General features: G+C 35.0%; 1 protein-coding gene across 2 annotated transcripts; it reads right to left on the reverse strand.

The window, feature by feature from the left end:
* Window positions 1–1,513: 1,513 nt before the first annotated feature.
* On the reverse strand, window positions 1,514–24,709 carry LOC117322301 (coatomer subunit alpha-like). 2 transcript variants are annotated; one of them, XM_033877132.1, is made up of 31 exons: window positions 24,584–24,709; window positions 23,869–23,982; window positions 23,248–23,321; window positions 22,818–22,898; window positions 22,475–22,551; window positions 21,823–21,932; window positions 20,128–20,343; window positions 19,665–19,800; window positions 18,339–18,572; window positions 17,767–17,784; window positions 14,820–14,886; window positions 14,307–14,382; window positions 13,682–13,764; window positions 12,997–13,136; window positions 12,804–12,889; window positions 11,990–12,128; window positions 11,216–11,378; window positions 10,835–10,981; window positions 10,292–10,481; window positions 9,680–9,775; window positions 9,055–9,267; window positions 8,186–8,281; window positions 7,393–7,565; window positions 6,665–6,733; window positions 6,122–6,258; window positions 5,332–5,518; window positions 4,577–4,687; window positions 3,836–3,997; window positions 3,237–3,349; window positions 2,708–2,789; window positions 1,514–2,426 (listed from the first exon to the last, which is right to left on the reverse strand). In XM_033877132.1, exons 1-31 carry the CDS (start codon window positions 24,621–24,623, stop codon window positions 2,367–2,369), a joined length of 3,690 nt encoding a protein of 1,229 aa, XP_033733023.1. In that variant the 5' UTR covers window positions 24,624–24,709; the 3' UTR covers window positions 1,514–2,366. The 2 variants fall into 2 exon arrangements, with proteins under 2 accessions (XP_033733023.1, XP_033733024.1); XM_033877133.1 differs by lacking the exon at window positions 17,767–17,784.
* Between the last annotated feature and the right edge of the window lie 1,981 nt (window positions 24,710–26,690).

The raw sequence follows: 26,690 nt of genomic DNA on the forward strand, positions 1-26,690 counted from the left end.
TATACACATTTTTTTGTTGATGTAAGGGGTATACACATTTTTTGTTGATGTAAGGGGTATACACTTTTTTTATCGATGTAAGGGGTAGATTTTTTATTGTTGATGTAAGGGGTAGACAGGTTTATATTGAAGTTTTGGTTTGATTTAAAAAAAAAATTGTAGATCTCATCAATTTAATGAAAGTGTTAAATTTTGCACTAATGCTTTAATGTATATATCTACCACAGATAGTGCTGTTTAATCTTATTTAATGTGAAAGCAATTTGTCCATGATCACATTTTTAATATACAGTGTAAACCCGTATTCCATAAAGTTTTACATTTTTCTATATATATATTTTATACATTGCATTAGGTGAGATGAAAATCATTAAGAGTGTGCCTATTTAAATACATGCATTCCTAAAAAATCATTTCTATGAAACCAACACTAGTTTAGGTACAAGTTATAAGACTTAATTTGACAAACAAAATCAAATGTGTAACAAGTTCAGTCGTATCTATATATACATATCTATACATAATTATGCAAGACTTTTTTTACATTTTAGCTTTATGAATTTTAATTATTCTTTCAGAATTTACTATAATGATAAATAATTCCTGGAGACTTTAACAAGATGATGCCATAGGTGTAGGTATACCCGAGTACTGTTGGAGTAACATCATACTATATTATCAATGTTTAAACAGCACTACATACCTCGGATCGGAGCATTTATGAACATGAGAAAATTAGAAGAATTTACAGTAGAAATTTCAATATTTTCGCTAGGTGCAATATGCTGAAAGCATAATATTATTTATAATATATATAACATTTCTACTGCATTAAACCAGTTACGAGAATATCACCATTTAACTCGGGAGAGACTGGGAAAATTTGATAATGAAGTGGCATCATTCATAAAACAAATACAACTTCGTCTGTGATTTGAGTGCTACTTTCAAAATATTTTATCACAGCGAGTATATGATGTGTATGTAAATTATGAAGATGACAACTACAACACTATTTACATGAACTGAAATTTGTTCTCACGACAGCCATATGTTATCATTGAAATCCAAACTTTGTACTTATCTGTGATCGTGTTTTAATGCCTTGTGTAAATTCAATAAACATGTCATTAGCAATATCCATTGATGTCATCCGATTAATAAAATCTATCATTTTTAAATATCTCTCTGCTGAGTTCATTGTTTTTAAGTTATATTGATATTCAAATATGGGTCAAAACCATACAAGTCACTTTTTGAATGAGCATACCCTTAACGCAGATATTAAATGATCCGACTGCAACACGTCAGAAAGTCAATATTTTCTGTGACGGAAGTTAAGAGTAAGATCAAAGTCACTGATATTCATTTTCATGAAACTAACATTAAGTCTCTCAGCTGTGACTACATATATTTTTCATGTTTCTGTAATATTCATACTTGAGGTCTCTGTGTCGTGTACATGGGACATACCATGATTTTCACAATCTAAAAGACAATTTGAAAGTAAAAATGAATATTCAGAATTTATTAATGATCATGCAATTACAAGTTGATACATGTCACATGATTGGCTGTTTAATGACACAAAATAAATCACACGTTTCCTACCTGAAATTAGTAGTAAAATTCATAACAATACAAGGGGAATATTTACTTATGATTTCATCAAGGTTGAAAATATTTCAAAATTACAAATTTTAAATTAAAACTTTCCAGGAAAATGAGACCGTTATGAACATCGCCACTGAAACAATACATCAGATACCGATGTAGGGCTGTTTTGTTTCCAGTATTAAATTTAGCAATAGCAGTTTCTCAAATTTTGAAAATTATAGAAATGTATATCGGCCAGCACTTTAGATCCCCTGTCACCTCACATCCTGTTATCACAGTCATAAGACAATTACAAATAATAACTTAACACCACATTTAATAAAAAATTATCACTGTCAATCTTCTCGTAACCACTCTTACACATACATAAATGTACTCCAATTGTCACAATTATCCTCGAAGTTCACTGGTTGTTCGGCACATCAGTGTTACTTTTCCATTAGTTCACTTTCCCAGAAATAAAGTAAGAAGTCATCTTTCAGAATTTCTGCGAAATAATTCCACATATCCTAGATGTTGCAACTATTGGCAAATCCAGTGAAGTATCCAGTTATTCAGTACATGAATATTTATCTTTTCCAATAGTTCACATCCTATCTCCAGAAAACAAGAAAGTCTTCTTCCAATATTTCTTCATAAAAGACACACCATGTAACCTAGATGTCCCTTGCTATATACTGTAACTATTGACGTCTATATGATGGTGAAGTGAAAATGTCTGTTATTCTGTTTGGCTCGTAACTAACTCCTTACCGGAACTGTATTGGACTTATTCTTAAACCTATACAGTCCTTTCCAATCTCTGTCACCTGAAACAGAGAAATATTTCTATGATTAAGTGTTATCTTACCCTTACAGACTCCATAACATTCAATAAATGATGTTTTCTTCAAATTTTGGCCAATAGCATTTGTTTTAGTGATAAAAAACAACAACAAAACATGTGGCTTTTAAAGACTGGTGTGCTTCAATTATCTGTTCATAGAAATAAGAATTGGATGCCAAATTTCTCGGTCCATACTTGGACACAGCAGTTTGGAGTTTTAAGACATAAAACAGTCAGGTTTTTAAGATGTAAAAAATAATTTACCTGAGTTACCCGACACACCTGTCCCTTATAGTCGGGATGATAACAAGCTCCACTGAACGGACACTTCACCACTGGTTTTCCTCTGTAACAGGCAACACAAATTCTCATCAAAATACACAATAACAACACCAATTCTCATAAAAATACAATTACAACACAAATTCTCATAAAAATACAATTGCAACACAAATTCTCATCAAAACACAGTTACAACAGAAATTCTCATCAAAATAGTTACAACAGAAATTCTCAGAAAAATACAGTAACAAAAGAAATTCTCGTCAAAATACAGTGACAACACAAATTCTCATCAAAACACAAAATAGATACCTATAGATACCTAGACACATCACCTAGATTAGTCTACAGGTATAAGAAATCTCCTACATTTCTACTTTATGATGAATGGTGTTTTTTGTTTTGTTTTTTTTTCTTATTTCAATTTCCATCGAGAATACAAGTTTGATTATGAGCTAGAGTTCTTGACTGTGTCAATGTACCTACAGGCTATGACCGATCAGTACTGTACCTGTATATAGGTGTGAACGAAGCGGAACAGATGTCAAACGGATTGTGTTGATCATATTTCAGCTCATGTGCATCTGTCGGGGTCTTCTCGCAGGCAGCCAACATCTTCCTTGTCTGAAAGTATACAACATCTAGCACTGACGGAGAAGTCTATTTAAAATTTCAACATCTTAAACTTCTCAAAAAGCAAAACACTTCAATTGTAGTGCTGATGCCTTGATTAACACAAGAGCAATGCAAAAAGATGGATAATATGCCAATCAGACCCTATCCAACAATCTTTTTTTATTTAAAGTATTCTTTAACTTGGTAATAATTAAAAAAAAGAAAAGAAAAGATTTTCCAAATTAAATCCATATTGTCCTTATTAGACTCCACATAAACAAATAGGACAATAACACATCATCTGACTGAACTGTAGACCACTGAAGAAACTTGCAACCAAACATTAAGCAGACAGACAGATGGACAGACGGATGGACGCCAATGCTACACCATATTACGTCCATCGAAATTCAACGGCGGTATGAATTAATCAAGTGATCATAATCCTAAATTGAATCCTAATTATAATATTAGGACATTCTAAATGTTATCTACCTGAGTAGCTATTTCCGGTTTAGGACCACATTCCAGCAGTCGTCTTGCGAACGTTGCAGCAGTTTTGAAATTCTTTAGCTTGAAGAAGAGATTCTGTGCCGTACGAAGAGTGAGGATCATGTGTACTGGTTGTAGGCTGCAGTGAGTGAAGTAGGCGGCCATCTGTAAAATATAAAACAATTCTAAAACTGAAGAACGAAAATTCTTTAGAAAGGTCTCCAAGGATCTGAAGGAACTTTATAACCCCACCTTCACTTACATTTAAATGTATCTAAATGCGATACATTGTCAAATTTCAGAAAGATCAGATTAAATGTTGGAAATCAAAAATGGGGCAGAACTGTAAGAAATGGAACTTCTAAAACTGAATTAAGATGAAATAATAAGTTTATGCCCAAATTTGAAGGAATCCAAACGATCATCTCAAATGTTTATCATACAGGAATTAAAGTTTGAACAAATGGTTAGTTTGCTACATATTTTTCGCCTACATGACTGATCTTGTATCGTTTAACGTCCTATCAACAGTTATAGTGATTTAAGGACAGTCTACTATAGAGTATCACATTCTCCGTTGGGCCAAATTTATCATTTTATTATGCCTATCAGATAACATCGGGATCTGATAAGCCGACGACATCACAAACAAATACTGGGTCATATTTCAGCTGTTTTTCTTAATATTCTTTCCCCATAAGTTTAAGAGAACTGATGGTCTACCAGGGGCACATGTTGATTTACCTCACACAGTCGTTTCTGGTCCTCCAGTGTAGCCTTAGGGAGCTCCTTCCTCTTCTGTTCCATAGACAGCCCCACTATATACTCCCGACATATCTCGATCAGCTGCTGAGCCTGCAAACATAAATTGGGTCAATAATTTCACTGCTGCTACAATATCAAGACTTGAAAGAACTTTTACTCAATGATTACTTAAGCTGTATGGAACTGCTATCAACACAAAGTAAAATAATAAACGGTATGAAATTAACTTAAATACGACAAAAAACAAAAACTGCTTCAGTCTCTCCTTTGTGACTTTTCGTTAAAGCAAGACAAGGATTGTTCATAATTGATTATCATCTTTAAATAAAATTGAGTTAAGTATTGTTTACAGAGTTTAACTCCCTTTCCATTTCTGTTTTCCTTGTTTGTTTGTTTTGTTGTTTGTTTTGTTTAACGTCCTATTAACAGCCAGGGTCATTTAAGGACGTGTCAGGTTTTGGAGGTGGAGGAAAGCCGGAGTACCTGGAAAAACCACCAGCCTACGGCCAGTACCTGGCAACTGCCCCACGTAGGTTTCAAACTCGCACCCCAGAGGTGGAGGGCTAGTGATAAAGTGTTGTGACACCTTAACCACTCGGCCACCGCGGCCCCTCAAGACAAAACAGACCACGTTTTTAAAGCCATCATTTTTTCTGCAAACACATCATCATAATGCATTGTACAGCGATTAGCTAATGGAAACATGATAGCTATTAAACTGACGTAATGCCTACCTCTGCTATCTCCTGTTTGTTATCGACCACAAGGAGTGGAACGCTAAGTAGAATGTTTCTGAACTTGATGATGGCCTCTGGGAACTTTCCTGATGTCGTAAGCTGGTAGGCTACCTGTAGCTGCTGAACAAGTGTGTTTAACTTCAGACCAACGGCAGCCATACCGTTCCTGGCCCCGGCTTCCTTCCTACAATTCAATATTACAAATTTGAATTCTTTGCTGCTATTAATATCATACTAAAAACTTATTAGGAGCCATAAGATTTGTTGTGCGAGATTGTCAGATGAATTTATAAGTGTAGTGTTGCAGGAATCACAGCAAGTAAAACTCTGAATATATAACGATTTTAATACACAATATACAAAGGCTATTCCATTAAAATATCTACCTAACCCCAGGACCCCACAATAAATCACTTCTATCCATGGTTGGATTTCCTTCCTATTACTTCTATGTAATTTATTAAATAAATTCTATAGGTGGTTCCCCTTAACCAAACCTGGAGTCCTGGGGTGGGTAGATGTTTTAATGGAAAAGGCCTAAATACTTTTAATAGAGACCTATTTTTATATAATTTAACAATTTCTTTACATGAACTAATCATTAAAATCATTTATTCTGATCAAAGATCAAACTAACCAGGGGATATCCGAGATGGTGCACAACACACTAAATGATTTGGAAAAAATAAGCTCCTCCCCACTTCTGGTCAATCATTTTTCACTAGTGAAGGTGAATCTACGACAGTAAGTGACAGTTACGAAACCTTTGAGCTATTGTGTGACTCACCAGTTGCGATGTGGGAAGCCAAACATTGGAGCCAGCGTAGGTACACCCTGGAAACACGTCCTCGCCCTGCTGTAGGTCTGCAGGAACAGCTGTTTATATGCTTCGAAACTCACCACCCCTATCTGGTCGTGGAGCAGCTAAAACATTCCAAAGTTAATGTGTGAAGTATTGCTTCATATCTTTTTATAAGAACTTCACATTCATTACCAGAAAAGTAAATCGGACAAACCGACTCTTTTCCTACAGACCTGAAACATTGTGTGTTTCAATATTTTTTATTTTTGATACAAATATTTAACCTTGAATAATAATGATGATATGTGGTATATTTGTCAACCTTTCTTATTCCGGATGGAGAAATCCAATTTTTTATGCTAATTTAGACATGAATTATCAGTAAAACTTCTTATCCAACAGAAAGAGCAGCTAAAAAATATTTTGTTTCAAGATATATATTTGTAAAAAGATATTAATTTATTAAATGTATGTCTATAAATCCTAGAAATTCTAAGAAGTTGGTATATATATAGTGTAGACAATTACCCGCATTGCGGTCTCGAAGGATCCGGCCAAAACATGGTCCACAGGAAGCTGAGAGTTGTTACACCACACCTAGAACACAAAGTCATTCATTACATGAAAAACCATAACTTTGGAGAAGGCAAAAGATTAATATCATATTTCAATAGTGGAGTCTTCATGGGTGGCTGGACTGTGAGACTAACAGAATCTAACATGGGTCTGTTCCGTGGACAGGGATATCTCAACCCGAGTGTAAGAGTTTGGCCAGTCAGCGCGAGGCTTGCCGAGTGCTGGCCAGCCGAACTCTTAAACAAGGGTTGAGATATCCTTGGTTGTGGAACAGACCCATGATTGATTATTTTTCTCACATACTTGCAAGCAAATTTAAGTTTTAATGAAAGTTTATCATCTTGCCATCTTTTAAGTGTTCCTTGTAATGTGCATCAAAATTGATGACGTCATCATTTCCGACATGGTTAGTCAGCATAAGATGATGATGTTACGTTATTGTGAGCAGCGTCATATAGCGTGTGCCGTGTGAGGTCGATTAATCTTTTCCCTAGCAACTGCTGGATAACCCTGTGAAGTATGTGAGGTATCAGGATTATAGAGGCTCAACTACATTTCTAGGACAAGTTAGTTGTAACTCCTAGGTAAACACATCTAACTACACAATTGATAGCATGATATTGTGGAATAACCTCAACATTTTGCATGAACAGAATTGCAACAGTTTCATTTGTGCCGACCTGAGACTGACTCTGTCCTTTGGTAGGTGGTACAAAGAAGCCCTCCTCCCCAGCTGATGGGGTGGGACCAATGTCAAGGTCAGTGGGAAGTTCAACATCGTCCACGTCCCAGCCTCCCCCTTCCTCTCCGGCTCCAATCTCGTCCTCATCCATACCATCACCTCCAAAGCCATCTGAAACCCAGATCATTGACATCCTCAAATGCTAAGACTGGACTGACAGTGAAATTCAATGATTTATGTTTATAACAAATTTTAACATTTCCGAATTTCATTATATATACCTTCCACATTTTTTAAAGATGCATTGTGATGAAAATTGGATCTTAAATTAAAAAATTTTTGGGCTAATAACAAATATTGTTATTCTAGAGTTTATTATTCCCCATTTATTTGTGTTCCTAATAACAAATTTTGTTATTTCTGGAATAAAATCAGATATCAAATGATCCTTTTGTTGTTCCTGAATTGCTTTTTTCAAAGCCGATTCTGTTATTTCATTCACAACTTAATTACATAATTATAACTCATGCTGAACATCTCCAGACAAACCACTAGGGTGATTCTGTCAAGTCAGACTGGTTATACGGCTGGTATAATGACTGACATGGTCGAATTATCAGACTCTCAAAATGTCGAATTATTTAGCCCCTAATTATCAGACTCTCAAAACTGCTAGATCTGTTACAATAATGACTGTCAAGAAGTACTGGGATAAATAAATACACAGCAAGATTACATTAGCACTATTCCAAAATTGGCCCGAGATTGTGAGAGAATAAAAGTTTATATACCATCACCAAGATCAATGTTATCCACATCTGCTCCCCAGCCATCTTCAACACCATCCTCTATGTCTACGGCTGCCTTGGCTAGGCCCTTGGCTTTACCTGTAGGACAAATATACAGATATTTAGATGTACACTGAGAGTATTTTATCATATATCATCAATCAATTAATAACATAGTCAATGAATTCATGACATAAAAGCAAGCTTACATATAGCTCCAACCCACTCTTAAAAACAATTAAGTGTGACCTTTGACCTTTAAGAGATATATTTGTCCAGGAGTTGTACACAAGCTTTGAATTGACACACACGCACCGGTATCTTCAAAACACATGAATATCATGTATGCACTAGTCCATATATGGCCTTAATGGTCATCTGAGTTCTGAATTATTTCTTCATAGGTAAATTTGACCCTTTTTGGTCCCGCCCATCAGCTCCTAGGGTTCAGTCAAGGCCAATATGTCCATACAATTAAACTGTGATCCCATACACATACTCTTACCAAATATTCACAATTTTGATAAAGAATCTATAGCCAATACCCTTCAATCTGTAAAAGGTATTTAAATCTACCTTATTTGGGTCTTAAGCAGACGATTTTTGAAGTTTAAAGTCAATTTGAATTCTTTCTGCCATATCCCTCAATCCTCTACAGATGGGGACAATATAATTCACAATTTTGTTTGACCTTTTGGCCATGGAAGGTTTCTACAAAATTTCATTAAAAATGGTTCATGGGTTCCTGAGAAGAAGTTTAAAATGTTAATTGTTTATGGAGGATGCCGCATGAAGACAGACTAATAAGAAAAGGTCACTTGAGACTGACAGGCTATGTAAGATTTTAGTGCACAATGATGTAAAACACTTACCACCTCCAGCAGCCATGGCCCCTTCGAAGAAGCCCTTGGATACTGTGAGAAGAGGCCAGTTGCTCTCCTGTTGCATGATGGGAACTGGTGGATGAAGAAGCTTGGCAGCTGGGTACAAGTCTGGAGTGCGATCCTTCTCACCAAAGCCTGCCTTCAACTGTTCTGCCTCATCCTCTATACCATGAGTCGCCGCAGTTAGGTAGGCCAATGATTCTAAAACAAACCAGACATTCAGTGATAGTGCCAAAATGAGTTATCCTTCCGTTCACTTCTGTAGTAATATATTTTACAGATTAAGGGAGATATATTCTGTTCTAAGGGGTGATAATTCAAAGTTACAGAAAAATATTTTTCCTGGATACAAACTTTCTAAATTGATCAATATTTTAGGAAATTTTAAGAAATATACTTTATATTCTTTAACACCTTATAAGCAATGTGACAATGGAACTGGAAATACAATGACAATAAAATCGGAATAAACAATGAGAATATTTTCTGTGCCTGTTCTATACATATCTCAATACGTGATTTAACCACCTCATTAACAATGTGATGGATGGAATTGGACTAACATTGAGAAATCTCTACATAGTGATGTTATTAAATTACAGAACCGACTTACTCTGTCCACAGTTCTTCAGGATCCTGACACGTTCTGATACATCACCAAGAAACAGTGCATTCTGGAAATGTCCACTCGTATCCTTCCTGATCTCAGCTGAAAGATAAAATCATGATCAGGAAATAATGTTTAAACTGATGAATTTGGATGTGGAAACATTTATAAAGATACAAATTTGCTCTACTTCACAAATTCAACATGTATGGTAAATTGTAAAAACATACTTTGCTGTAAAATTTATCTATAAAAATATCAAAAAAGAATCCCACAAATAATTTTTCTGTTCTCTATTTAATACCTGTATTTAAATATTTCCAGCATTCCTCTGAGGGACCATAACTTGTTTAATACCAGTTTGACTCTAAACACATACCTTCTCATCAAAATAACTTACCCATCAACCCTCCAGCATTTGAAAGATATCATCCTCAATTCATTCAATATGAATTCTTTATGACTTACCAAAATCATTTTTTTTGTTTTATGCAGATAGATACAAAACTGAATTCCATAAAAAAATATTTCCTTACAAACAGCTCATCAAATAAAGTAATTGATTTAAATAGAGTAGTTGCTTCTAAGCAGACAATCGCCGTTTTTAGCCCAGCATACCAATTTTCATCATCTTTTTCAGTTTCTCCAGGTTTCCTGTGATAAGGTAAAGGAAGGAGAGCTTGTCGAAGTTCTTTGTTCTCTGATAAGCCATCTCTACCACCTGGTGGTTACCCTGGAGCAGGGCCGACTCGCCAAGTCTCTCCCAGCATGCCTGGTCATCCAGGGACCGTGCCGCCTCCAACGCAATCTGACCGAAGACAAATCATAATACTTTGATGAAGTTTTCGAAATAAAGTTCTCAAAATTTTTTTTTGTATGCATAGTAAGAAATATTTAGCATGTATATTTTCGAAATAAAGTTATCAAAAAATTTGTTTGTATAGTAAGAAATATTTAGAATGTAAGTTAACAAATAATGTATGGATTTGTATGGTTCTATACATCTATAAGCAGCTGGTGCTCCACACTATACCTGTTCAGGCTAGGTTCTGAGTGGACAACTGTCAATCAGTAAAGGGAGACAATCGTAACAAATAATTCTTGTATCTGTATAACTTTCACAGCTTTAATGTACTTGCCATCTGGCTTAGTACTACCTACCTCAATATTTCCACACTCTAATGCAAGACCAAAGCGTGTCTTCTCATCCTTGACAAAATGGAGGGCAACCTCTGGGTAGCCTTTTTTCTGTAGGTAGGAGATGATCGACTGGCCGACGAGTTTGGCATTTCTCACCATATGGAGTACCTACAACAAGGACAGCATATTATTCTAAAAACTATTGTAGTATTGATATTAATGTTCAACGCACATATCTATACACATATTTTATCTTTTATTGTACCTACTACACAAAATGTGCATTATACAGTGCATCAGTCTCCAATCTACTGTAATGCTGAAAATGATCGAAAATTTATACCATTTCTTAATCTCAGTAAATTCAAAATATCAGGATGACTTTCATATGAATCTCTTTACCTCTTCATATTTTCGGTTGATGAGGGCAAGTTTGAACTTGAACTCTGTCGGGTCAATGACAAGACGTCCTGGAACACACTCTCGATTCAGACAGTACACACTGTTGCCCTTGACGCGCGTAATGTAGATCGGTAAGTCCAGGGTTCGGATGATACCATGGTCGCTGATAGGGGGAAAAAATAATAACATTAGCATTTTCACTTGCAATGGCTCCAAAATGAGGAAATAACTTTGATAATTTGGATGATCATAACTTCAACAAGCATACTGGGCATTGTTAAAGCAATACAATTCCCCTACATTTCCCTACTAAAATAATAAGTGACCTTGACCTTGAAACCCTGAAACTAGGACTTGTCGGAGATATTATGGTTCTTTATAATCATGTGAAGTTTAATCAAAATTCCTCACGGAATGAAGCCCTGGAGTGATGACAAAATTTGGCGTTACACAGATACTAACATAACTATAAGACAATAAAGATATGGTTTGTTGCTTTATTTTGTTTAACGTCCTATTAATAGTCAGGGTCATTTAAGGACGTGCCTGGTTTTGGAGGTGGAGGAAAGCCGGAGTACCTGGAGAAAAACCACCGACCTACGGTCAGTACCTGGTAACTGCCTCACATGGGTTTTCGAACTTGCAACCCTAGAGGTGGAGGGCGAGTGATAAAGTGTCGGGGCACTTTAACCACTCGGTCACCGCGGCCCCCACGACAGAGAGAAAACCCATATAAGGCTGATACTTATAGCACAAGAATACGAGAATGCCTACCCATTGGTGAGGGCGTATTTGATGTGGTTGCTTGTGGTGTACACAAACACGCCGCTCTCGTCCCACGCTCCACTCTTAACACGAATGTTCTCGTGGATGGTACACAAATTCTCCAACTTTCTGTTACAGATGGATATGACTGTGGATGAAACAAACAAAAACATATCAGTCATCAGGTTTATATTATATATATCCCTATAACAATGATTTGTACCTTAATTACTGAGACATCAGAATATTTTGCTTTTAATGAAAAGCTGTAAATTTACCTCATGATAAATATTTCTATAAGCAGAAAATGGTCAGAATGAAAATAAAATTGCAATGCATACTGCTACATCAAATATTTCAATTAAATGATATTTGATAATTGAATACCAATACCATACAGGTAGCCAGAGAAAACTTTATCTCCACAACTTTGATAGTTACAAATGACCCTGACCCTCGACTTCCCCAACAGTCCAAGAAACAAAACAAAGAGTAACATTTCAAGACAAATATTAATGTTCTTTGCCAGAGTCAAGGGTGCTGTCTTGAACTTGGAGACTAGTTGATCATCTGACACAAGCCCTTATGGATCTATCACCTAATACAGGTAAACCATGTACGTCGTCACTTGGCATAATGGCGGCAGTACATGGGTGATGCATATTAGGTCAACCGGTGTACAGGATAAATATACCTTGGAAAAATATATCCATATTTTAAGTGACTACAAATAAAGACTGCCCCATACCTCATAACTCTGTTTTAGTATATATCGACAGCCAACAAGCTATTTGAGGAATGTTGAGACAAAGAAAATACTTACTGTGTTTGCTGAGGAGGGCAACATGTGACATGTCGGAGGACCAGATTACATACTTCACCTTGGAAATCTTCACGGAGGCAAGGGCTCTGTAAAACAAGGCAAAATAATGAAAGTTTAAACAGGCAATAGACATGACAACATAATACAATATATCTGTATACCAAACATATAAACACAAACAACTATCATTTACCTCTTTTGTTGTACATCAAAAAGTGTGACACCATCAGCATCCTTCAGAAGAAGACAACCCGTCCCAGCATAGAAGATATCATCACAGTTGGGAGCCTGCAGCTTTTTGGTGATTTCATTCTTCAGATTTTTAATTACAATCTGAAATTGTAAATACATATTTGATGTATTCTTCTAATAAACTGATATTTTTCAGATTTTTAATTACAATCTGAAATTATAAATACGCATTTGATGTATTCTTCTAATAAACTGACATTTTTCAGATTTTTAATTACAATTTGAAATTGTAAATATGCATTTGATGTATTCTTCTAATAAACTGATATTTTTCAGATTTTTAATTACAATCTGAAATTGTAAATATGCATTTGATGTATTCTTCTAATAAACTGATATTTTTCAGATTTTTAATTACAATCTGAAATTGTAAATATGCATTTGATGTATTCTTCTTATAAAATGACATCGTAAGTCAACATAGGTCCCAGAGGCATCTTGGTAGCAACCATTATAGGATGTTTATCTGTACTATGTAAATTATATATATGTCTCTCCTTGTTTTAATTCGCTTATTGATTATCTGTTGTATTTTAAATTACTTTTAAAAAAGTTTATTTTAAAATTCCAATTACTTAAAATAAAATTGTTCTTTCAAAGTATAGACCCATAACTAAAACAATTACATTGTGAGTTCTGTCCAAGACAGCAAACCTGTTCCGTGCCACCCACACGGCAGTCAAACCTGAGGAACGTTTTCCTTCTGGAGCTGAAATGTACATTGGTAAAATAAGACAAAGCTGACAAAAGAATGAACTTTAAGCAGGGAAACAATTTAAATATACTACATACATTTGGTAAAAAGGGGAGAGAGAGAGAGAAAAAAAAGAAGACAAATGATATTTTGCATCAGCACTTTCGATACTTCCAAAGGAAAATTTAAGAGATCACCATTGAAAGCACTGTTTACCAATGGAGAGACTTTAATTTTACAAGCATTGTTTGATGTCAAGTATCCTCTGTGAGTCAATTTATTATCTTCATATTGAAAACATGTGAAAAGGGATGCCTCTAATTGCTAATATTCCCCAATCCATTCCTTTTGTTTGACAGCCAGCAACTTTAAGTAACCTTATTATTATCATTGTGTTAAATTTCAGTGTACAAAGCAATTGTATTGATCTTGTATTCATATTGTTACATTTATCACCAAAGATTATATATTGAATTTTCACTTCCTTAAATTTTATATTTGAGGAACATTTACATTGGAAAGTTCAGATTTAGTTTTGTTTGGTTTGAACTACCTACCATCGGGGCTGGATGAGTCAGTGTCCTTGGGGATACCGTAGAGGTCGTAAGTCGAGTTGTCAAGGTTACTAGTCCTCTGATGGAAAGAAAAAGGATGGTTTTATTTGTACTGGAATAATCATATGGTATAATGTGTAAAAAAAACCTTCCACTTAATTGAAGTATGTGGATTTCAAATATTTTCTGTTCAGAAAAATTAATATCTCAAACAGAAATTCAATGTTTTTTAGACAAGTGTTATTTGGATTGCACATTTAAAATTGTGGAAAAAAACCCACAAAATTACCAGGTACACACAGTTTTACTCTACTGTTCGAATTCAGCTTCACATACTTTGAAGAACTGGGTACATATTTCCATATTTATAAACATATACATTTTCATAATGTAGATATTTATGTATTTTCTGGTTCGCCTGTAAGAAATGTTGTTTGGTATAACAAGTTTTACGTATTACTTACTCGCTCTACTTAATCATTAGCTACGAGTTGGGATATACATTCAGGTACTTACCGTACAGAGAAGGACGTTGTTCTCAGCTGGGTTGTATGACATACTGTACACAGGACACCTGGTACCACTGCAGACAGAGAGCGTACGGATAACAGTAAATATACATTATCATCTACGATACATCACCATCTACGATACGTCAACAAATATACAACATCTACGATGCATCATACAGATACATCATCACCTACAATACATCACACACAAAGATACATTAACATCTACGATACATCACCAACAAATATACATCAACATCTACGATACATCACCAACAAAGATTCATCATCATCTACGATACATCACACACAAATATATATCAACACCTACGATACATCATACAGATACATCATCATCTACGATACATCACACACAAATATACATCAACATCTACGATACATCACACAGATACATTATCATCTACGATACATCACACGACAAATATACATCAACATCTACGATACATCATACAGATACATCATCACCTACAATACATCACACACAAATATACATCAACATCTACGATACATCACACGACAAATATACATCAACATCTACATCAATTCACACAATAAAGATATATCAACATATACGATATATCACACAGATACATCGACAACTACAGTATGGACTTCATACATCAACATCTACGATACATCACACGACAAATATACATCAACATCTACATCAATTCACACAATAAAGATATATCAACATATACGATATATCACACAGATACATCGACAACTACGGTATGGACTTCATACATCAACATCTACGATACATCACACGACAAATATACATCAACATCTACATCAATTCACACAATAAAGATATATCAACATATACGATATATCACACAGATACATCGACAACTACAGTATGGACTTCATACATCAACATCTACGATACATCACACGACAAATATACATCAACATCTACATCAATTCACACAATAAAGATATATCAGCATATACGATATATCACACAGATACATCGACAACTACAGTATGGACTCCATACATCAACATCTACTATACCCGATTCAAATAATGGGAACTTTCGACCTTCATCCTTAGAAACAATATCTCCTCACCATTCACAGGAATTTTTGGTCATATTCCCACGATCAAAGTATCATAATCAAGACTGATAGAAATGACAACCACTTAACAAGACTCTGATATGATGGGAATAAACATCTTACACAGAATGTAAACATCTATAGATATAAGTAAAACATCTGACTATACATCACTAATGGTTTGTATCACTTAACGAAAACTATCTCGTTGATATATATATATTTATTTACTGTAAAAGGTAGGAGCAAGCTACAGGAAAAACCTGGAGGAAGACTAAATAGAGAAAAATACATGGAGACTGTGTTAGTTCTTCATGTTGGACAGACGACATGCTGCGTGTCATATCACAGACCACAACCTTTTGAGGATGAGAGCTAAACAACAAGGCAACAAGTTGAAGGATTTTGGGACAGGAGGACAATGCAAGCATATTAAATGTTAACTTGGACTCTCTGAATAAATGATTCATGTCAATCTAAACGGCTGTATAGGAAGAAAGACATTAATAGTTTGGTACACTGGGCAACTACAATTAGAGATCTCATCTAAAATTAGTTCCACAAAGAAATGTTACTCCAGAAGTTAAATTTGTATTCATGTTTTACAAATAAAACCATGACATGTTAGTTTACAGCACAAAGTGTTAAATAGCAGAGAAGAGCAATCAAAGGACAATGTGTGTCAAAGGAGGCAATCATAGGGCAATGTGTGTCAGAGGGAGGCAATCATAGGACAATGTGTGTCAGAGGGAGGCAATCATAGGACAATGTGTGTCAGAAGAGGCAATCATAGGGCAATGTGTGTCAGAGGGAGGCAATCATAGGGCAATGTGTGTCAGAGGGAGGCAATCATAGGACAATGTGTGTCAGAGGGAGGCAATCATAGGACAATGTGTGTCAGAGGAGGCAATCATAGGGCAATGTGTGTCAGAGGAGGCAATCATAGGGCAATGTGTGTCAGAGGAAAGCAATCATAGGACAATGTGTGTCAGAGGGAGGCAATCATAGGACAATGTGTGTCAGAGGAGGCAATCATAGGGCAATGTGTGTCAGAGGAGGCAATCATAGGGCAATGTGTGTCAGAGGGAGGCAATCATATGGCAATGTGTGTCAGAGGACAATATTATAGGACAACGAAAGGACAATCTTAGATCTAGATTGAACCATAACATTTCCTGGTAATAAAGAGGGAACATGTTACAGAGAAATGTTTATATGTAATAAGTGATGGTTGTTTGAGTGATTCAGGGACTTAAAACTCAGGCATCTACTTTGATGGAGGGGTTCATTAAAATTTCTAAAATGTGATAGGAAATGGCAAACTTACAAAATGAAGTTTGATCAAATACCTTTAAAGTGATATGAAAAACGATACAGGTGCATTACTATGCATTCCACTTGTGAGAATTATGTTTCTGACAGTCATCCACCCATAAAGTTTTTTTTGGTATAGCTTTAGAGCATCCTATATTTTGAGGAAAAGAACAATGGGGCCTGTATTGTTTACCTTGTATTCAATGCATTTAACAAACACATTTTACATCTCTGAACTATGAAGTGTGTCAACATGAAACACGACTGTCCAGGGTTTTAAAACAATGTTGTTGGCCGAAAGTAAAATTAATATCAATAAGTTCATTTCTTTTTGCATTCTTGGTCAGAATCCACTCCAGGGAGCTATAAGCCAAATGTCATGCTTCAGTTAATCGGAAGAAGTAAATTTGATAAATTTATATCATTATGTATACATATAAAACATTTACAGGTGAGACACTGCCAGAAACATAATGTACAGACATGTGGAATGCTCCTATGTTTCTGGTTTTAACACTTCTAGAGAGTCTAATTAACGACGACACTACTCACTTGTTACCCCTGCCAGCACTGAAGATAAACAAAGGCAACATCAAGCTACCACAATATCAGAACAATTATCTGTCTAATAGATATAGACCAACAGTTGAAACATAAGATCTCTTCTCTTTAAAATCTCATTTGAAGATGGTCTTATGAGGACATGTGTAGTAAGGAAATTTTGATCTTCAAGATGCCTGAAGTTATACAGGTAGATAAATGCATTACAAAAATCACTTTATCCAACATGTCAAAGCTTTCAGCAACAACACAAAAGGTCAAGGGAAAGCAATGAACATGCTTAATCCAAGGTATAAACCAGGCTTCAAGTTATCTGGCAAATATTAAGAACATGTGCCTTTAAGAACTCAAATGTGAGTCGTGCATTATTATATTCATATATAATCCAAAGCAATAACTCAAGTATATGAATATCAGAGACCATCTTAATTTTGATTTTAATATCAATAATTTTACAAAGAAAGTGAAAACTTCCTTGAAGCCTGAGGGAGGACCTTGAAAGTCTGACTTGGAAGTAATTTACGAAATAGTGACAATGATATGTCTTAAAAGACAGTGCTTACCCTCGGAGCTGCATCACAGGGTTGTCCTTATTGGTGGTGAAATCCAAACGCCGGAGATACCGCTCCTTCACGTAGTAGAGAATGTTATTGTGGACGGCGTATGCTGGTCGTTCACGCTCTAGTTTGAATATAAGCATGCCACTGTCATGGCCTGCAGCAAAGATGTTGAGATTTGGATGGGCAGCCATTATCCAGAAGCGATCGTGTTCACGTCGGAAGGTCTGCACACCAGTCCTGACAACAGGTAATTATTGATACAGATTTATGATTGATTTATAAAGCTAAGTAGCTAATATCTGATCAGATAATAGATTCTTTTGAATCAATATCATTGCTTTTACCTTATGGTCACCTTCAAAATGGAAAAAATATGTCTACACATTTATATATAATCATTTTACATGCATGATTTTTATCAGGTAAATGATATCTCAAATTGTTAAATTCCAATAGATCATTAACACAGTAATGGCCAATCCCTTATGAAGTTTTTTCACCTTCATTTTAATTCATCAACTACCCAGTATTAAATTTTAATATCTAATGAAATCACAACTTCAAATAAATTCTTTTTCAACAGATATTACCTATATTTTCTCTATGGGGATTGAGCTTTGTTATTTCCAATATATTTTCATCGCCAATTATGTAATATCAGACATTTCATACAAATCTATTATTACAGGATTACTCCAACAAAATACATAAAAACTTGGATATAAAACTATGCCTGTAGTTTCTGACTCTATATAACTCAGACTCCATCGGAAACTGTAGTTTCTGACTCTATATAACTCGGACTCCATCGGTAACTGTAGTTTCTGACTCTATATAACTCGGACTCCATCGGTAACTGTAGTTTCTGACTCTATATAACTCAGACTCCATCGGAAACTGTAGTTTCTGACTCTACAACTCAGACCTCATTGGTAACTGTAGTTTCTGACTCTATATTACTCAGACTCCATCGGTAACTGTAGTTTCTGACTCTATATAACTCAGACTCCATCGGAAACTGTAGTTTCTGACTCTACAACTCAGACCTCATTGGTAACTGTAGTTTCTGACTCTATATTACTCAGACTCCATCGGTAACTGTAGTTTCTGACTCTATATAATTCTGACTCTATATAACTCAGGCTCCATCGGTAACTGTAGTTTCTGACTCTATATAACTCAGACTCCATCGGTAACTGTAGTTTCTGACTCTATATAACTCGGACTCCATCGGTAACTGTAGTTTCTGACTCTACAACAGACTCCATCGGTAACTGTAGTTTCTGACTCTATATAACTCAGGCTCCATCGGTAAATGTAGTTTCTTACCTTTTGCTCATGTCCCATACACGGATGCTTTTATCCTCGGAGTTACTCAGGATAAGTTCCTGGCGAGGATGGAACAGACAGCTTGACACATTGTTGTAATGGCCACGGCATGTGTCTACTTCCCAAGCTTTCGACTCTGAAAATATCACGATTGATCTTTATATATATATATGTCCAAGCAACAATGTTTGGAATAACATACACAATATGCTTGTAAATAAAAATGCATAATTCCAATTTCCAATACTTTCCTGAAATTATTTAGACATTCGTATAATTTGTCTTTAAAGAACAATTTACATCTTTAAGTTAATTAAACTGAGACATGTGATATGTGAATGAAAGGAAATTGCTGCGATTCATCGGAAATCAAAGTAAAAGCACTTAATAAAACAAAAGCATTTTCGATACAAACACTCGAGATTTAACAGAAACACAGACTGATATGCCATGCAATGTTTACCATTCATCCTCCAGAGCTTGACTTGCCGGTCATCAGCGGCCGAGACAATGAGAGGCAGTGTTGAGTGGAAGGCAGCCCAGTTGACCCCACGGTCGTGTCCTTCCAACACATGTTTCACCACAGCATCAGACATACCAAACAGGTCTGTCTGTCCTGGACTTCTGGAGCGCTCATTCATACCACCTGGACCAGGGGCCACATTTTTTTTCCTCAGTCCTTTATGGGAAAAAAATAATTACAGGATCTGATTTTAGATATAGGGTGTGTTGAGGGGTCAAATCAGGTTGGTTGGACCTAACAATTCATTTGAGCATTGGGTTTCTCTATACACAACCATATGATATTTTAATCAATACATGATATCGCAGAGATCTTGACAATCACCATTGTAAGATCTTTGTTAATTCTCTTTATAAATTTGATCTGTTCATTCCTCTCATTTGTTTGATTGACAGTTATATCAATACAGGGCATCCAGTAGGATTAAAATCTCAAGAGTCAGTGACCCTCAGCTTTGAAATCCTGAGAGTCAAATCAAAATCCTGAGAGTCAAAATATGAAATTCTCAAACTTGACGGTTAATCGTTTCCGAATGTAAGCTGATAAAAGCGTCTTTTTTTTAACATTATATTTAATTAAAAATTCAAAAGAACTTAGTTCATCTTAATTTATTATCCAATTGTTGGTTATATTAAATAAATAAAAGTGTTTTTAAAAATTGAACTTTTCTTTTAATTATCTATTTTTGTTTGAATAAAGCAGAATTAAAACACAATTTTTTTTTTTTTATTTAATTTAATCACTGAAATAAATTTCTTGTAAAGCTTTTAACAAATAAACTTGTATCACAGTTTTCTTGCTGAAATTATGTTTAAATGTGTTACAATGGTTAAGCATAATTTATAAAACCATCTTTTTTCTTTTTTTTTTAATCTGCTCAGCCTCTAGAGGTTATTTTTGTATGCAAATCATGTTTTCATATTTGCCGCCAAAATATAACAGGAATGATTTACGCTTCCCACCCTGTCAAATGCACTGCAGAGGTCATGTATATGTAAGGTTATTCAGGTTAACAACAAAATGGCTGCCGCCTGTGTTGGCATGATGCAAACTAGGCCTGTTTACGATCTCATTCTTGTTATGTACATGATTGAAAGTTATCACAAACATATGTTACATTAATTTGTTGGGATGGAAATCTACTATAGCTTACTTATTTCAATTATTAAAATGTGATTGCTTAGAATAAAGTACAGATCGGCCTCTACAGGTAGGTACAGTGGATACTTCACCTGTGCCCCAATTTGGCAATCGGCAGCGACTGTTGGATTAGTCACAGTTGAGTGGCTCTTTTAATTGACTCCTAGGGGTATTCTACTAATTAGTGTCACTGACCATAGCAAATATACCCTTTGTTGAGCCTGGGTATTGGACAACACATAGACTAATTACAGTGGTGGTCAAAATGTGAAGCGTCAGATTGACGCACGGCATGCAAAAGTCGTGCGTCAAATTAAATTTTGCTGCGTCATTGACCCGAGGTCTCGGGTTAATGGATGCCCTGTCAATAGTAAATGAATCATGTGGCATTCATACGGCAGTGTTTCACATTGCTTTCATACTAATTTGTTAGTAACACACCTTTGCCATTATATCAAAAATTCCAAGTAGGAGAACACCAAGTCATGCTTTTACCTGAAATGTCCCACACACGGACGGTTTGGTCAAGGGATGCTGACACAATCAAATCCTCCGACGTATGAAACATCGCACACATCACGAAGTGACTGTGGCCAGCCAAGATGCTAAAATACATAAAAAAATATCAGAATTAAACGTACATATATATTTGAAACCAAAAGGCCCATAACAATCTGGCTGTTAATATTAACATCTGTTATGATAAAAAGATAAGATATTCCAGTGTAACTGTATTGTTGGAAAACAACCAAATAGACCCTCTTATAGCAATATTTAACAGTTTTCTTATTTTGAAAGCAGCATATTCAAGCTAGAATTTTGTTTTTCTCAGCTTTTTTTAAACATGACAAATAGATCACCAGAAATACATAATTCATTTGGTGACTCAGACATGTGACAGAGCAAAGACTGGTACCTGGGTACACATTCTCAAATCCTGTTTGTTATTTAATGATAATTATAATCTGACCAACATTCACACAGTTTCAGGAATGTTTACTCCACAACTATACATAATTTCAAACATACATCTTTTACTAGTATAAATCTATAAATTACCAATCCCACAATAGATTACCTTTGGATCAAACCAACCACTTTATGCCATCATTAAGTAACCACAGACATTTTCTATTTCCTTACATACCAGACACAACTGCGAGACTGCCAGTTCCATATCCGGATTGTCTGGTCGTCGGAGGCACTCAGAATCCAAGGGTATTCCTATCGGAAACAAATCTACTGTTAACTAGTAATTCGGACATGACAATTTTAATATAAGCAGTCTTAACTTTAAGATTTTGTACGTTGTTGTATAATGTATAAAACAAATCTGGACCCTCTTACTTTATCATGACACAAATTTAAAGGAATTCATACAAAGGTGTCTATAAGTTTATTCTAAGCATATATGTAATCAAATGAATGATTTTTAACCATTGTTGTTTATTGTCTCGATAATGATCATGGAAATTGAGATAAATACTTACATGGTGGAAGTATGTAGTTCTGATGTAGTCCTGGTGGCCCAGAAGTGTAAATAGACATCGCCGTTGTTTGTAATTCCACACCTGGTAAAACAAATATTTATCACTACTAAGACAGCCTGGGCAACAAACAGTATCAAAAGACTCTACAAAATGTGGAAAAGCAATACTAAATTTGAAAAACTATTTGTTTTTATCTGTAACATTTTTCAATGTATATTGAATATTTTCTGGTATTGTCCAATGTACACTAGAATCTGAATTCAAATTTTTTTTGGATAATTACTTCAAGACTAACTATTAAAAAGGTAAAAACACTCTGTTCTTAATATTTTCAATAAATATTATATAAATAAAACATGAAATACTTCAGGTATTGTAAATATCATTATTGATCATTATTACCTGCCAAATTGCTGGATTTAGAACTTACCTTAATTTTATAATCATCACCACCAGACACAAACAGGGGCTGTTGTTGGTGGAAACAAATCCCTCTCACAGGTCCTGGAAAACAAATAACTCAAACATTCAAACATGATCGCCATAACAAAATTTATTTTAATTTTTTTATTCTAAACATAGCCAATTTAATATCAAATTTCATTTATTAAGAGCTCCATTCTGCATATCTCCTTTCTCAAATGTTCATGTTTCTTCATATTGAAATCAGGAAATTCTGAGAGCTTTTCTTATGGACCACACCATGTATAATTAATATATACAATCATGATCAGCCTCCATTAACTACTATGCATTTACCTAGCATATAACTGGATCAATAATTTGTTTATAATGTATATAGTCCACCGATAATCAAACCATTTTGGATAAGAAATCATTACTTGATACATGCATCATGAATTAATGTAGTTCATTCCGATTTTTTCAGTTTGATGCATACTTTTGCCTTGGTTTAAATTTACTTTTTAATAGTTAAATTTTCAATAAAGCAAAACAGTTTGGTTTGATTTACCTTGTTTTAACATCCTATCAGCTAAGGTCATTTAAGGAATGTTAACCTTTATAATTGGCAATTCTCAGCACTACTTACCATCATGTTCATCAAATTTGTCAATGAGTGTACACATTCGATAGTCCCACAACTGAATGACTCCATTGAACAAGCTAGCCAGGACCCAAGGCCTTTTAGGATGAAAGGACAAACCTGTAAAATAATTTGTTGTTTTATGAGATAAATCATTCATTTTACTTTTATAATGAATGAGTGAAAGATCCATTAGTAAATTCGAATGACTAAAACAATAATATTTCAAACAACTCTACTGAGTTCCTACAAGTAGTCTAACTTGAATATAAAAGATTAATTTTTGGAAAGGACAGAAGTTCTATATAATAACCGTGCTAACTTTACCCTGGATACCACCGACAGCCACCATCACAATGAAGAAATAGATGAGCCTAACGAAGAGGACCTAATTCGGACCCGTGTTGGAAATCAACCATAAGTATTGTAAGCACTTGTGCCGAAACGTCCGATTGATAACACCCACCTCTCCAACTCGGAGAATTTCCAAAACGTTCAATGTTTTAATGTTTAGCTACATTCCAGATAATTTCAAGTAGCTTTTGTTCCTATATACCGTAGTAGGTAGTACATTAGTACTATTTCACATTGCAGAAATCTGCTAGATTTTTCTAAACGTCAACTGACGTGATCTGTTTACATGCAAATGTATGAAATTATGGAGTCTTTCAAAAATATATGAGTTTGGAAAATTCCTAACATTTTAACTAGTCTCAGTTACCTTTCACCCTTGCAGACTTCGTTTCAAACTTCGTCAACATATTTCCATATGTTTCTGACAACGTAATTTAGATATATTGCACGCCGGCAAAATACCTCCACCGTGGAAGGAAAATGGCAGGTTACACGTAAACCGGAAGTTGTTTTGTAACGTCCAATTTGATTGGTCAATGTTTGGGAAGCTCTAAAGTCAGCATTGAACGGACACAATGGGCAGCGACGGACAGTCTGTTGCGGCTGTCAACTCAACTACTTACTACATTGTACTTTAATAGCCACACTCATATTAAATCATCTTCATTTTTTAATTGTGCTCTTAATGACTTTCCCACTATGATATAAAACAGAAGTTTAATAATAATAAAAAAAAAATCAGCTAAGTTGTCAATAACATGTTATAAAACATGTTTTTGATAACGTGATGATATTAGAGCGCTCTATATTGCATATGAAAACATTCAACGGCATGGTGTTTAGACGAGCAGCTCATTTCAACGCCAGAAAAATTGAAGGAACAAAGATATGTCCATTTTCTAGGCTAATGCAAACCTGACATTAGAGAGGTCACCAATATGATGAAAAATGTACTTTTTATCTGATATCATGAGTATGCAGAATACAAAAAAATCCATAGCAGTGGCCCAAGTAAGCTGCAAGAACTTGTGCCTGGATCCTTTGATTTCCATTCAATATCATATATGTTTAAACGAATAAAGAAACTACGAGAAAGAAAAAACGTGAGTTTTTTTGTGATTTTTATTTATTTTTCTTCCAAGAAAAAAAACCCCGCACAAATTACATTCTTTATGAAAAGATGTACTGGTGAATTAAAGTCTTAGGCCTCCGGGTTCGACATTAAAATTGTTTCATCAAGTAAAAACCTCGACTATAACAATGTTATTAACGATACTATTTCAAAACGCAAGACTGGTCAGCATTGTTTTCACCAATGTTATATAAATGTGGTCTCTGATATAAGCATAATATGGATGAAAGACAACTGAGAATAATTGCATCCTAACCAGAACAAGCGAGTACACACTACATTATGTAATTCAAAATCGATACAGATAGTTTTACACGGATACCACTAAAATGGACGACAAAGAGGATACGACAATGTGTTCCTAAAGGGTAAGCGTCTTCTGCTTGTTCTAGTTCGCTAGCCATGTACATTTAAGCTAGGTTCAGGTAATGTCACGTTCTCAAAACTAGAACAAGGGCAGTGATAAAGGAATCACCAGGCATATCAACGACCATCGAATACATCAATTTATTTATCAATTATGGACCCTTTCGTGGGGTCAATATTTTAGATTCTTACAGGTTAGTATAACACCATATTAACCGAATCAAAGATCCTAACGCATTATCTATATTAGATGTGAAACTTGTTTACAAAATGGTGGATTACATTCGGGCATTGTGATATTACAATGATATTGACGTCATAAACGCAATATCTACTCAATGTTGCAAAAAATAGATACACCAGGTTACTATCTCAAATTATTAACCTCCACGTGACGATGTTCAAGCCAACGGGGAATTGACGAAAATCCTAATAAGGAAATAGGATTATTCCAAAAGAGAAGTATAAAACTTTCCCATAATCTCCATCAACCTACATCATTGGAAACCTTGTTTTGCTTGTTTTTCTAGCAGTTGATATTTGCCAGAAAGCTAACACAAAATTTAATGTTTGAAGGCTGCTAGAGTTAACTCCCTTATAAAAGAGATTTAAGCAAACGTACCGTGAGTACCCATCTGGTTTCAGATATATTTGTCTGCTACATACTGTAGTTGACGTGAAAGTGTAACATGACTTACATTTAAATCGATCATTGGAAAAACAAAGAAATGTCGAATGTGTCTCAGATGTCGAATGCATTGGCTAATTTTAATACTCAATTAAGCAATAGAACAGATCCCTAGAAAGCTGCATCGGACCCCGAGCTACTAATATTGGTGTACATCATTAGGTAGTATTTTGGTTAACACTAAAAACAGACGTGACACGTCTGTTAACATTATTGATTTTATCAATGACCTGGAGGAGGAGAAGAAGAATGTATCTTTGTTATCATGTCGTTTTAAAAGGTGAGATA

Source organism: Pecten maximus, chromosome 2, assembly GCF_902652985.1.
Source record: "Pecten maximus chromosome 2, xPecMax1.1, whole genome shotgun sequence".
Taxonomy (NCBI): Eukaryota; Metazoa; Mollusca; class Bivalvia; order Pectinida; family Pectinidae; genus Pecten; species Pecten maximus.

Bases quoted from the DNA above. Each gene is read 5' to 3' on its own strand.
- LOC117322301 (XM_033877132.1), bottom strand. From the start codon at position 24,623: ATGTTGACGAAGTTTGAAACGAAGTCTGCAAGGGTGAAAG. The intron at 22,899-23,247 runs GTAAGTTCTAAA...TTGTTTTACCAG, and splicing joins GTGATGATTATAAAATTAAG to GTGTGGAATTACAAACAACG. The intron at 21,933-22,474 runs GTATGTAAGGAA...TATGTATTTTAG, and splicing joins CAGTCTCGCAGTTGTGTCTG to CATCTTGGCTGGCCACAGTC.